Source organism: Haematobia irritans, chromosome 2, assembly GCF_050003625.1.
Source record: "Haematobia irritans isolate KBUSLIRL chromosome 2, ASM5000362v1, whole genome shotgun sequence".
NCBI classification, from domain to species: Eukaryota; Metazoa; Arthropoda; class Insecta; order Diptera; family Muscidae; genus Haematobia; species Haematobia irritans.
The window spans coordinates 109794411-109808826 of record NC_134398.1 but is presented as its reverse complement, the minus strand read 5'-3'; the positions used below and the strand labels follow the sequence as shown (position 1 = coordinate 109808826).

Genomic DNA, 14416 nt, shown 5'->3' with positions numbered 1-14416 from the left:
AAAGCCTAAAAGGGAGAAGGCAAACCCCACATTACAAAAATGCTTGAGAGACGAGAAAGAAAATAAACATTCTTACCTCGGCAATGACTAATGATAAAAATCCCACAAAAAACAAAAGAAATCAGGAGCCTAGAAGAATGATCCTATCGCTTTGGCCGGCAGAGAAAATTATTCCCCTCTTGTAAATGTTCAATGGGTCTATGCCCCGCAGTCTATTCAGGCACTGGGCAGTATATCGAACCTGGTAAGGCAAAATTATGAGAAAAATCAACGTCGGTCTCCTCAGACGCACAAAGAATGGAAATGTCCAAAACATACCAGTTTCTCTGAGTGGATCAGCAAGGCAAAAAAACAAATTGATAAATAAAATCAATTCCACCTATAGACTGTCTGCTGCGATAGAACGAACTCGGTAGAATCTTTACGAGAAATAAAGCAATGACTTCCACGTTGGCTCCCTTTTCTACACTTGCACCATTTCCAAAACTGCCAATCAACTTTCCAGGTCCACCAACAAATTCTCTATTCGACCCCCATCGTAAAATAAAGCAATCAAAATGTCGTGTACAAAACAAAATGTCCAGAATCACTGCACACAAAAAATTATCACCAAAATTTTTTCAATTAAACACTTAATTGAACTTAGAAACGGATTCAATTAATATGTTAATTGATTCAATTAATTATGTAATCGATTCCGAATAAAAACCAATTAAAAAAATGATTGATATTTGTTACGTTTCCAATTAAAATATTAATTGATTCAATCAATTTGTTAATCATTTCGGAAATAATTTTCAATTACAAACGTGATTGAAATTTTTTCCGTTTCCAATTACACATGTGATAGATCCAATCATCTTTGTGATTGAAACTGAATAATTTTGAGCAATGGAAAGAGCGAAAAGAGAACAAGAGAATGGGTATTTATTCAACAGTGTATGATGGAGAGATTACCCAATAAACACAGGATGAGCGTTTTTCAAATGCAACAACTTTTCAGTTTGAGGGTAAATATAATTTTCAACATAAATTCAACTTGACTTGAAATAGCTCATCTTCAATACATCTTCAAATTGTTTGCGAATTACTTCCAATTTGCCAAAATGTTGACGAAATCTTTGAAAAGGTGTTGATGATAATATGAGAAAACTTTGACAAAACACTACCCTAAAATGCAACGACAAAACCATGTGGTTTTCAATACTTATTTGTGCAACGAAGTTCGTGGTCAATTGCAAGAAATAAAAAAAAAAATGGAAAATTTTAGACAAATAGTTTATAAAAATAGGTAAGTGAAAATAAAAAATGAAATAAAACTTTAAGGAAGTCACTAAATATATATCTCTTTGCAGAAAACTAAAATTATGGATTCTACGTTCTTGAAAACATTAAAAAGCTGACCGATGAAAAAATGATGGACAATTAACTGGAACTGCTTCAAATAGTTTATAATAATTGGTACGTCAATATGAAAAATTAAATCAACACTTTAAAAAAGTCACTAAATTTAAATCTCTTTGCAGAAAACTAAAATCTTTGGATGCCACATTCTTGCAAACAATAGGAAGCTGACCAATGAAAAATGAGTGGCTTATCGACAAGAAAAAGTTTCCAGAAACATTACAAGTGAAAACAATTAAAATTGTTAAAAACAACAAATTGTTGAAATCAACAACTTCTGGATGAAAATGTGCATCACATCGTCAGTTTAATTCATATGCTATTATCAGTTTAAAATGGATATATTGTGACTTCCTTCTGCTGGAAATCAATTCTAACACGCGGTCCAGTACGTTCCTAATTTCAAATTGCCCGCATGTTAATAAAAGGAAGAAACCAAAAGGAAGGAAATCGAATTATCAATGCAAAAGTGTTTACTAATAATGTTTAAGATATTTAAAGTTGTGTTTTTTGTTTTTTTTTCTTTGTTCTTATTTGTTGATATGTTTAATAAGATTATTATTTATCAATTGGTATTGTAGTGTATTATGTAGTGTAGTGTATTATTATATATTTTATTTTGATGAAAATGAATAAATTATACAAAATTCATAGAATTTTGGCTTTGACTTTCAATTTGAAGTGGGGATATCATTCATACAAATTTAGGTTGAAAAGTATTTGCAACGATGTTAATTTTGAATTTGACTCGCATCGAAAATTGTTTGACAAATTATTGAGTGACGATGAATTTCAATTTGAGGATAACACTTGATATATTATTGCTAATGTGTTGAATTTTACTGTTGAGGGTAATGTCTGTTTTTTGTTGAGAACGCGATTTTCTCAACAATTTCTCAACTTGAATATTACCCTAATCCTTTGAAAAAATGTTTGAAAAATTGTTGAAATTTAGCATTTTTCAAACGTTTGTGTTTATTGGGTAGTCTGTGGAAGTAACTCGTAACGAACGGTTGGGTTTTTGTTTTTCGCGTAAATTGAAAAACATGATTGGCGACATTCTGTCTGCTGCATTCAAAATGTGTGCATAAATATTTTGAACGCAACAACAAATCATAGCAAAGGGTTGAAATAAATAAAGTGTGCAACAACGGCCATGTGGTAAAGGTTTGAAAAAAATATATGACAGGACGCATTTGAAATTACCTGTGTTTGTGGTATTGTAAAAATGGAAAACAATCTACGTTTATTGAAGGTAAGAAATTGTGAAATGTGAATACCATTTTCCATTGAAGCCTGTTTACATTAAACGGACTAAAATAATATATTTTTTATTCATTTCTTTTAGTGACCAATTTTATTTCGTGAAATTGACCAATCAATCCCATCAACTCCATCATTTTATCAAATATATAATAATATGTTTGGAATAAAAAAGTGGGTACCGTATTGATCTTTTAAAATTATAAATTTTTTTCACTCCTAGTTTTCTTAAAACCAAGAGCGGTATGGATTTGTTGGAAGATTCACCTTGGAGTTGCGAAGTAGCGTTGGCATTAAATTGCATTTTTATTATACCTGGCTTTTTCAGTTTGAACCCAAGTAGAGAGCAGTATATCTGGTATATAAACTAATGAGCTGAATTATGTAATGGTAAAAAAGTTCTTTCTTTTGGATTTAAAAATATGAAAAATATCCGAAAATAATAAAAATATGTATTTTCCATTTATATTTTTTTCTATTTCCAGAATTCGCAAAGTATCATCAATATAATACCAAATATTACATTGCTTTCCCATTATTTTTGTCTTTGATTGGTTCAAATTTTAATAGACGATTTTAATGTGTGGAAATTTTGGAAAGGAATTGTTATTAAAATTAAATTACCGAGCTCCTTAATACACCTTTTTATGCTAAAAGACTACAACTGCAAAAGAAGATTATAAATCTGCAACCTGGAACTAAGAATTGAACTTGATATTCTATGCAGGTAATGTTTAACAAAATTAACTTTTAATTGAACAAAATTAAATTCGAATTATTCTGTTTACTTTCAGAAAAACTAATTTAGCTTACAGGCTGCTGATTTATTGGAAATCTAGGCGCATCTACATATTAGAAGGAACATGCTAACATGGTTATTATTATAAGGAAGATAATGATTTATATAATTTATTTTTTCACCCTATAGTTGTTATTGATAGTAATTGTATTTGTAAGTTATGTTAGAACAAAACACAAATGACAAGAACCAAATTTATTTGTCTATTGCATAATAATAATAAAATATTAAATATGTTCTATAAGAAACACAAATTTTCTTTTTTTTCAAAAGAAAAAAAAAACTAAATACGATTTTGGGGTCGTAATATATACATTTTTGATCGAAATTTATAGCCAATTTCAATTAATTATTTAATTGAATGAATCAAATAGTTGATTGATTTTTGTCGCAAAATTAATTAAAATTTTAATTAATTCAATTAAAACTGTGATTGAATTTTATGTTAAAAATCAATCACGTTTTTAATTGATTCAATCACACAATTAATTGATTCCGTGACAAAAGTCAATTAAATTTTTAATTAAAAATCGTGTTGGTTTTCAATCAAAATGGGTGATTGATACTATCATTTTCGTGATTGAAGACATTTCAATTAAAAAAATGATTGAATCCGCGATTTTCGTGATTGAAATCAAATTTTTTTTTGTGTGTGGTATAAAACACAGACGGGTGACAGTCCTAACATAACCAAATAAAAAAAATAGTCCAGCATACTTTTGGGGGTATATTTAAAATAGCCACATATCTCACACAGCAACCATTCACTACCACCATTACGATGTCACCTGAGACAACCAAGACAAAGGGAAAGGTTCTAACCAATACAACCACAAGCGCCGCTACAGAACACAGAGTCCAAGGATTTTATTGCAGGTTGACTGTCTGAGTATATGTTAATGCCAACAATTTTTGAAACATTACTTTTCAGCCAATTCACCACCTCTTTTAATGCTAAAAACACTACAGTTATTAAGTAATCTTTTCGCTATTCGAAGTTCCAGATCTTTAGAATATACTCCGAAACCCACTTGTCCATCCAATTTGGAGCCATCAGTGTAGAAATCTATATGTCTTTTATTCCCCGGGGTCTGTGTACATCACGCCTCACTGTTGGGAAGGTTAGGTTAGGTGGCAGCCCGATGTATCAGGCTCACTTAGACTATTCAGTCCATTGTGATACCACATTGGTGAACTTCCCTCTTATCACTGAGTGCTGCCCGATTCCATGTTAAGCTCAATGACAAGGGACCTCCTTTTTATAGCCGAGTCCGAACGGCGTTCCACATTGCAGTGAAACCACTTAGAGAAGCTTTGAAACCCTCAGAATCGATGTTTTTTTAATCGATGTGTTCTATGTTCGATTAATCGAATAATCGAATAATCGATGTTTAATATTTAAATAAATCGATATTTTTAGGAAAGTTTTATTTGCTAATACTTAAAGCTGAAAACACAACGGGATCGACCATTTCTGTTTTCATGCCATCCAGCCCTTTCTCACAACATTTCACACAAGCCCGTGTTTTGTCACACCCATTGTGAACACCATCAAAAACGGTCGATCCCATTGTGTTTTCAGCTTAACTCACTGTTTATACGCAGAAATATTATTATATTTTCGTGATGCCATCCAGCAAAAATATAGTCATATGGTAACACTAATGGAGAACAAATTTTAGATGTTGACTGTCATTTGTTCAGTTGATAGTTGATTAATTTGTGTTGTGACTTCAGTGAGTGTGAATTTTGTTAATTACTATTACTAAATATTTATTTACCTATTTATTCTTAGTTTTTGCTGAGATTGTTACAAGATGCCTCCAAAAAGTGCTGTTTGGGAACATTTTGAGAAAGAACCAAACAACTGTGCTAAATGTCGACATTGTGGAGTTAAACTAAAAACAAGTGGGAACACGACAAATTTGTAAAACCATCTCGAGCACAAGCATCCTAAAATCGGGTTGAAAAGTCCTGCACAGAAAACTACAGAAATTGTTGAAGCAAAACAACAAAAACCATCATCCAGTTCTTCATGTGCTGTGAGTCAACCTCTGATAAACTCTGCATTAGAAAACGTAGCTGATCATAAAGAGGGTGGTAATTTGAGTTTCAAAATTACTCAAAGTATTGTTTATATGATTTGTAAGGACTTACAACCTCTATCTGTAGTAGAGCATGTAGGATTTCGGAAAGTTCTGAAGACTACTGCTCCACTATTCACAATGCCGACTCGCAAGACCATCCGCACTGCTATACTAAACAAGTACGATGTAGTATCCAGTTCGTTCAAAGTTGAGTTAAGTGCTGTTCCTAAGTATTGTTGCACGACTGATATCTGGACAGATTCAAACAATCGGAGCTTCCTAAGTTTAACCATACATTATCTGAATGTTGACCAGGGCTGTGTTGTTAAAGGCACAATTGGAATATTTCAGCTTACAGAAAGGCACACTTCGGAGAATATCGTGAAGGAAATTCAAAATATTTTTTCTGAATGGGGGCTTGAAGTTGAGAAAACACTTGCCGTTATCTCAGACAATGCTGCAAACATAACTAAGGCAGTAGACTTAATGTTTGGCAAATGTAAGCATATTCCTTGTTTTGCACACACACTAAACCTTCTCGCCACAAAAGCCATAAACGACGTACCAGAATTGACGGAACTTTTAAAAAAAGTAAAGGCTATTGTGGGTTGGTTTCACCATTCTACTTCAGCATGCGACGAATTAAGAAAAGTATCAAACAAAACTGTCGTACAAGATGTACCAACAAGGTGGAACTCAACATATAATATGTTAACAAGATTTATTGAATTAAGATCGTGCATAAATGAAATAGTAAACAGGAATAGAAGTGCTCCGCCGATGCTATCAGCAGCAGAGATGGAATCATTGGAAGAAGCGTGCCAAGTTTTGGAACCACTGTCCATTGCAACAAACGACATAAGCTCTGAAACGTACCTAACCAGCAGTATGGCCATTCCAGTAGCTTCTATATTGAAGGATTCAATTGAAAAATTGGATCCGAAAAACGAAATTGGAAAAGCTTTGAAAGAATCAGTATTGGCACAACACAAGAAACGTTTCGGTTTAATTGAACAGGTGCCACTTTTGGCACTTTCCTGTATCCTAGACTCCCGATTCAAGAAAATGTACTTTAAGGATCCAACCAGTCTTGCCAAGGTGATAAATACTGTATCAAAATATATATGGGAAATGAAAGATGAGGCTCCTTCCCAAAACGAATCTTCAGACTCAGATTGCTCACTTTCAGGTGCCGTATCTTCATCTTTGTTCAAGATACACAACAAAAATATTCAAAATGTAATGTCAAAACCAATAAGTCATGGAGTAACATCCAAAAACTCTGGAAATGCTATTCCAGATGAGTTCAGCCTTTATCTGAGGGCTCCACCAGAAAGGATACAACAGAATCCAATTTTATACTGGAAACATATGGCCGAAACATTTCCAGTACTGTCGTCTGTGGCCCACAAGTATGTGCCTACTATTGCAACGTCGGTGCCTTCCGAGAGACTATTTTCGGAAGCCGGCCAAATTTTAAGAGATCAGAGAAATAGGCTGACATCCGATTTGGCAAATAAGTTATTATTTTTAAAAAACGTTCCCGATACGTTTTGGTAAAATATGTGTTATTATAAAAAAACAAAAATAACATCCATTTTTATTTTATCAGTAGTTTTTTGCTTTTTTAATAATAATTATTCGATATACATTCAATTTTTATTGTGTTTTTCATTTTATTCATTACCTACAATATGGTAGAAAATTATTTATAGAAAGCATTACAGGGAAAAAGGGTTTGAAAACAGCATCCTGTTTCTAAAAAGGTTTCTTTTATTATTTAGCAATTTTGTTTTGCTACTAAATGACTTAATTTTGTAGCGTTGAATTGGTTTCCATTAATTTTCTTATTTTTATGTCGATTAATCGAAAACGCCGATTAATCGATGTTTTCATCGGCGAATTATTATTCAACCGTCGAACTGAACGGACGTGTTTTCTAATAGCGGAGTATTTCATCGTAATAAGTACTTATTACGAAAGTTTCCCGGACCAAGTCCTCGACGGCAAGATGCTGGATGGTATCAAGGACGATATAAGTTAATAGCTTTTGCAGACCAGAGGTCTATGGATTGCTTTAAAGCTGCATTGATGCTAATTGGTGAAGTTTGGGAAGGAGCCGCTTTGGAGTTAGTCGATAAAAAAGACATACCGGCTAAACCTAGAGCACATGCATGGATACCGGCAAACCCTCCTGATCCTGAGTCAATACTAGAGAGACTAAAAGAATGTAACCCAGATCTTCCAACCGCCGATTGGAAGGTTGGTCGTTTGGATGAGGTGGATGGACCAAGACGACATGCGGTGTTTATATTAAACATAGAGTCGCTGCCACATCTAGCCCAGACCCAAGGACGCGTAAGTTATGGCTTTCATGATATCCATATGAAGGTATACAAAAGCGATCAGCCAAAGGATACCGAAACGGACAAGCCTCCGGTAGAGTCAGCAGTGAAAAAAATCTCCTAGCGAAGCCGAAGGAGACATAAAACCTACAGACTATGGCGAAAATCATATGCGGGAAGTTTCTACAGGCTCAAGCCTCACCAAAGCTGAACCGCGGATTGTTGCGAGAGTCACCGAGATCTGTGAAGAGGAAGCCCTTGATGACTCAATTGAAGCGGCTGATGTGACGGTGGTTGAAAATTTGGATGGTTCTACGGTTCCTCCAGATAAATCTTCACCATTGTAAGGCCGCTTGTGCTGCCTTAAAAGTTCTCCTGATGAAAGGAGACATAGATATAGTTCTTATTCAAGAACCATACATATATAAGAACAAGATCTGTGAATTAAGCACTCCGGGTTTCAAACTTTTGCATAATACCGGTAACGATATAAATCGAGCATGTATAATTGCTAAAAACGAACTAAACTTGTTTCTGCTTCCTTCATTGAGCAATGCAGACACTGTCGTAGCCAGTCTAGAGATATCCACATGCAAATATTGGGTATCTTCGGTCTACATGGGACATGATATGCCACCCTGTGCCGTTAATACCTTAGTTGAGGAGTCACTAAAAACAAAGACAAAACTCATTATGGGATGCGATGCAAATGCACATCATAGTATTTGGGGAAGTAGTGATACTAATGCAAGGGGAGAGTCGCTAATAGAGTTTATTTTGCGTACTAACCTGGTAGTTTGCAATAAGGGAGATGCACCAACCTTCGTCACCAGGAACAGACAAGAGGTTTTGGACGTAACGTTGACCTCTCCGGAACTGAATGATAAGATATCTGAGTGGCAAGTTTTGAGGGAACATAGCTTCTCAGATCATCGCTACATCAGTTTCAGATTGGCTGTTCGTACTTCAAAGACCATATTTCCGCCAAATGTTAGGAAAGCTGATTGGAATAGGTATAGGGAATCGTTCAATTTGATGATACCGGAAATGCCGGAGACAAATATGAGCACTGTGCAAGATATCGAACACGCAGTGGAGCGGATTACTAAGGCCTTCAACATTTCACTGAAAGCTGCTTGCCCTAGAGGAAAGCCAAGGGGAAAAAATCGGCCGCCATGGTGGACTACCGAGTTAAGTAATATGAGGAAATCCTGCAGGAAGCTCTTTAACAAAGCAAAGTCCACAAGAGCTCCGGAGGATTGGGACACTTACAAGATGAATCTGAGAGAATATAAACGAGAACTGAGAAGGTCTCAACAAAACTCTTGGGATGATTACTGTAGCAGTATTGAGAATACGTCAGAGGCTTCCAGACTACGGAAGGTACTAGCATCCACTAACACCGCTCCAGGTTTCATTAAAACATCGGAGGGAATTTGGACAACGTCCAGTGAGGAGACGTTGGAGGTACTTTTGGACACACACTTCCCTGGAAATCAGACGGTTGAACCATGTTCCGGCGGTGTAACAGAGGCTCAGCGATCATTTCCTATCGAGGAAATTGTGTCGGAATCTAGAATAAAATGGGCTTTAAATAGCTTTGGACCATTCAAATCCCCCGGACCTGATGGAATTACTCCGGCGGAGTTACAGGCAGTGGCTGAAAGAGTTATCCCCTGGTTGACGGTGATATATAAACGATGTGTAAACTTAGCATATATTCCAGAAAAGTGGAGGGAAACAAAAGTCGTCTTCATACCTAAAGCAGGAAAAGCCTCTCACTCGAGTGCGAAGGATTTCCGACCAATCAGCTTATCCTCATTCCTACTTAAGACCCTGGAGAGGATGATAGACATGTATCTTAGATCTAGCGTGGATTCACGTTTGCTCTCGAAACGACAGCATGCATACTCGAAGGGCAGGTCTACTGAGACCGCATTGCATGAACTAGTCAGCTTTATTGAAATCTCACTATCTGTCAAAGAATACACAATCGTGGCGTTTCTAGACATCGAAGGGGCGTTCAATAATGTCCATCCGAGCTCGATATTAAATGGACTGACAACTCTGAATGTTGATCCAGGTATTCTTAGGCTGTTAGACGAACTTCTAATGAAGAGGCGTATTTCAGCCACACTAGGGCAAGCAAACATACAAAGGTATGTGAACAGAGGCACTCCCCAAGGAGGAGTTCTATCACCTCTTCTTTGGAATGTTGCTATAAACAACCTTCTGGTTTCTCTAGAAAAAGAAAGGATAAAAGTGGTGGCATACGCAGATGATGTGGCGCTAGCAGTCAGGGGAAAATTCCCATCCACAATCAGAGATATTATACAGAGAGCTCTCCGGATGACTGAGAAATGGGCGAAAGATAATGGTCTTGGTGTAAATCCAGCAAAGACAGAAATAGTCATGTACTGCAAAGATCGCAAAACTCCCACGGTTAGGCCCATTTCCTTAGGGGGTACTGAAATTCCCTTTGGTGAGTGTGCAAAATACCTTGGCGTTATTTTGGACAGGAAGCTGAATTTTAGGCTTAATATTGAAGAGAGGGCGAGAAAAGCCATGGTAGCTTTGTACTCGTGCAAAAAGGCAATAGGGAAAAAGTGGGGACTAAGACCAAAAATTGTGCATTGGCTATACACGGCAGTGGTTAGACCTATAATGCTATATGGTGTTATAGTCTGGTGGCCGGCACTTCAGAAACCGACTTGTTTAGATAAAGTTCAGCGTATGGCGAGCTTATGTATCTCAGGCGCATTTAGTAAGGCAGGAACAGACTCCCTTAATGTCATGCTACATCTATTGCCTTTAGACATTTTGGCCAAACAGTCAGCTGCAACAACGGCTGTGCGGTTGCGCGAGCTATCGCTGTGGTCGGAAGTAATGCCAGATGTGCCTAACGTAGTGGATTACACCCTGGCAAAACCACTTTTCGACAAAAAGTTTGAAACTCTAATTCCCAACAGTGAGGCGTGGTGTACACAGACCCCGGGGAATAAAAGATATATAGATTTCTATACTGATGGCTCCAAATTGAATGGACAAGTGGGGTTCGGAGTATATTCTAAAGATCTGGAAATTCGAATAGCGAAAAGATTACCTAATCACTGTAGTGTTTTTCAGGCTGAAATATTGGCAATAAGAGAGGTGGTGAATTGGCTGAGAAGTAATGTTCCAACAAATATTGGCATTAATATACTCAGACAGTCAACCTGCAATAAAATCCTTGGACTCTGTGTTCCTTAACTCAAAAACGGCCATAGACAGCCGCAAATCTCTCAACGAGATGGCTGAGCAGTACAATATTCACCTAATATGGGTGCCTGGTCATAGGAACATACCGGGGAACTGTGAAGCAGATGTGTTAGCAAGGCTAGGAACTACCTTACATATTCCAGGGGAACTAGAATCTGTTGGTATGCCTCTGGCCACCTGCAAGCTCTTACTGCGTGAGAAGGCTGTTATGATGGCCAATATTCGATGGGAAAATTGCAAGGGTTGTAACGACACCAAGCAAATATGGCCCCATTTAAACTTAAACCGCACACTAGATATGCTAGTGTTCTCAAGGCGTCAGATAGCACTCCTAATATCTGCTATAACGGGTCGCTGCCTGATAGGCGAATTTGCAAAAACTATAGGTGCGAAGTATAATGACTATTGTATAAGCTGTCATGACGTGGAGGAAAAGGAATCAATTAAACACCTCTTGTGTGAGTGTCCTGCTTTTTGTGTAAGGCGTAAGCGAATTTTAGGAGCATATAGCTTTAGATTACTGGCTGACCTGGAAAACGTTAACTTAAGCAGTTTGTTAATGTTTTTGGAGCAATCTGGTTGGTTCCACAAAAGTTAATAATAGAGAAGGTTCAGTGGTTAAGACTAGAAGTGCCCATATGTAATAGGTACTTTTAGTTAAATGTGGTATCACAATGGACTGAATAGTCTAAGTGAGCCTGAAATTTAATCGGGCTTCCACTTTAACCTATCCTAACCTTCATCGGCGATTAATCTATGAATCGATTATTGCCTTGAAAATAATAATCGATTACATTAATCGATGTTTTACAGTTCGATACCCATCCCTATCAGAAATGTCACCAGCATTACTGAGGTGGGATAATCCATCGTTGAAAAACTTTTTGGTGTTCGGTCGAAGCAGGAATCGAACCCACGACCTTGTGTATGCAAGGCGGGCATGCTAACCATTGCACCACGGTGGGAATTAGAGTTTCAAACTTTTTGTCGAAAAGTGGTTTCGCCAGAGTGTAATCCACTACGTTAGGCACATCTGGCATTATTTTGAGGAGCTATCGCTGTGGCCGTACATTTTTTCCGACCACAGCGATAGCTCGCGCAACCGCACAGCCGTTGTTGCAGCTGACTGTTTGGCCAAAATGTCTAAAGGCAATAGATTCAGCATGATATTAAGGGAATCTGTTCCTGTATTACTGAATGCGCCTGAGATACACAAGCACGCCATACGCTGAACTTTATCTAAACCTTTCGGTTGCTGCAGTGCCGGCCACCAGACTACAACACCATATAGCATTATAGGTCTAACCACTGCCGTGTATATCCAATGCACAATTTTCGGTTTTAGTCCCCACTTTTTCCTACTGCCTTTTTGCACGTGTACAAAGCTACCGTGGCTTTCCTCGCCCTTCCTCAATATTAATCCTAAAGTTCAGCTTCCTGTCCAAAATAACGCCAAGGTATTTCGCACTCTCAATTTCAATACCCCCTAAGGAAATGGGACTGACCGTGGGAGTTTTGCGATCTTTGCAGTACATGACTAGTTCTGTCTTTGCAGGATTTACCCCAAAAGACCATTGTCTTCCGCCCATTTCTCAGTCATCCGGAGGGCCCTCTGAATAATATCTCTGATTGTGGATGAGAATTTTCCCCTGACTGCTAGAGCCACATCATCTGCGTATGCCACCACTTTTATCCTTTCTTTTTCTAGGGTAACCATTTTTCTATAGCAACATTCCAAAGAAGAGGTGATAGAAATCCTCCTTGGGGAGTGCCTCTGTTCACATACCTTTGCATGTTTGCTTGTCCTAGTGTGGCTGAAATACATCTCCTCATTAGCAGTTCGTCTAGCAGCCTAAGTATACCTGGATCAACATTCAGAGTTACCAGTCCATTTAATATCGAGCTCAGATGGACGTTATTGAATGCCCCCTCGATGTCTAGAAACGCCACGATTGTGTATTCATTGACATATAGTGAGCTTTCGATAAAGCTGACTAGTTCATGCAAAGCGGTCTCAGTAGACCTGCCCTTCGAGTGTGCACGCTGTCGTTTCGAGAGCAAACTTGAATCGACGCTAGTTCTAAGATAAATGTCTATCATCCTCTCCAGAGTCTTAAGTAGGAATGAGGATAAGCTGATTGGTCGGAAATCCTTCGCACTCGAGTGCGGAATATATTCTAAGTTTATACATCCTTTATATATCACCGTCAACCAAGGGATAATTCTGTCAGTCACTGCTTGTAACTCCGCCGGAGTTATTCCATCAGGTCCGGGGGATTTGAATGACCCAAAGCTATTTAACGCCCATTTTATTCTAGATTCCGATACAAGTTCCTCGATAGGAAATGACCGTTGAGCCACTGTGGCACCGCCAGAACATGGTCCAACCGTCTGATTTCCAGGAAAATGTGTGTCCAATAGTACCTCCAGCATCTCCTCACTGGACGTTGTCCAATTGCTCTCCGATGTTTTAATGAAACCTGGAACAGAGTTAGTGGATGCTGGTACCCTCCGTAGTCTGGAAGCCTCGGACGTATTCTCAATACTGCTGCAGTAAACATTCCAAGAGTTATGCTGAGTCTTTCTCAGTTCTCGCTTGTATCCTTTCAGATTCTTCTTTTAAGCGTCCCAATCCTCAGAAGCTCTGGTGGACTTTGCTTTGTTAAAGAGCTTCCTGCAGGATTTCCTCATATTACTTAACTCCGTAGACCACCATGGTGGTCGATTTTTCCCCCTTGTCTTCCCTCTAGGGCATGCAGCTTTCAGTGAGATGAAGGCCTTAGTAATCCGCTCTACTGCTTTGGTGAGGTTTGAGCCTGTAGAAACTTCCCGTATACGATTTTCGCCATAGTCTGCAGTTTTTATGTCTCCTTCAGATTCGCTAGGAGATTTTTTCACTGCTGACTCTACCGGAGGCTTGTCCGTTTCGGAATCCTTTGGCTGATCGCTTTTGTATACCTTCATATGTATATCATGAAAGCCATAACTTACACGTCCTTGAGTCTGGGCTAGATGTGGCAGCGACTCTATGTTTAATATAAACACCGCATGTGCTCTAGGTTTAGCCGGTATGTCTTTTTTATCGACTAACTCCAAAGCGGCTTCTTCCCAAACTTCACCAATTAGCATCAAAGCAGCTTTAAAGCAATCCATAGACTTCTGGTCCGCAAATGCTATTAGGTTATATCGTTCTTGATACCATCCAGCATCTTGCCGTCGAGGACTTGGTCCGGGCAACATTTTTCGCACCACTGAGTAGA

The 14416-nt window shown here is 37.9% G+C and overlaps 2 protein-coding genes and 1 long non-coding RNA gene across 3 annotated transcripts in view; 2 read left to right on the top strand and 1 right to left on the bottom strand.

Annotated features, from left to right (window-relative positions):
* Positions 1-14416, bottom strand: part of Gr32a (Gustatory receptor 32a) — a 93413-nt gene that overhangs the window by 36396 nt on the left and 42601 nt on the right. The window lies entirely within an intron of this gene.
* On the top strand, positions 2399-3652 carry LOC142223744 (uncharacterized). The gene is made up of 4 exons (XR_012718883.1): positions 2399-2659; positions 2753-2841; positions 2907-3057; positions 3153-3652. It is a non-coding gene; the product is annotated as an uncharacterized LOC142223744 (long non-coding RNA).
* Positions 5284-7113, top strand: LOC142227608 (E3 SUMO-protein ligase ZBED1-like). Its single transcript, XM_075298092.1, has 2 exons — positions 5284-5374; positions 5471-7113. The coding sequence occupies exons 1-2, from the start codon at positions 5284-5286 to the stop codon at positions 7111-7113; spliced, it is 1734 nt and encodes a 577-aa protein (XP_075154207.1).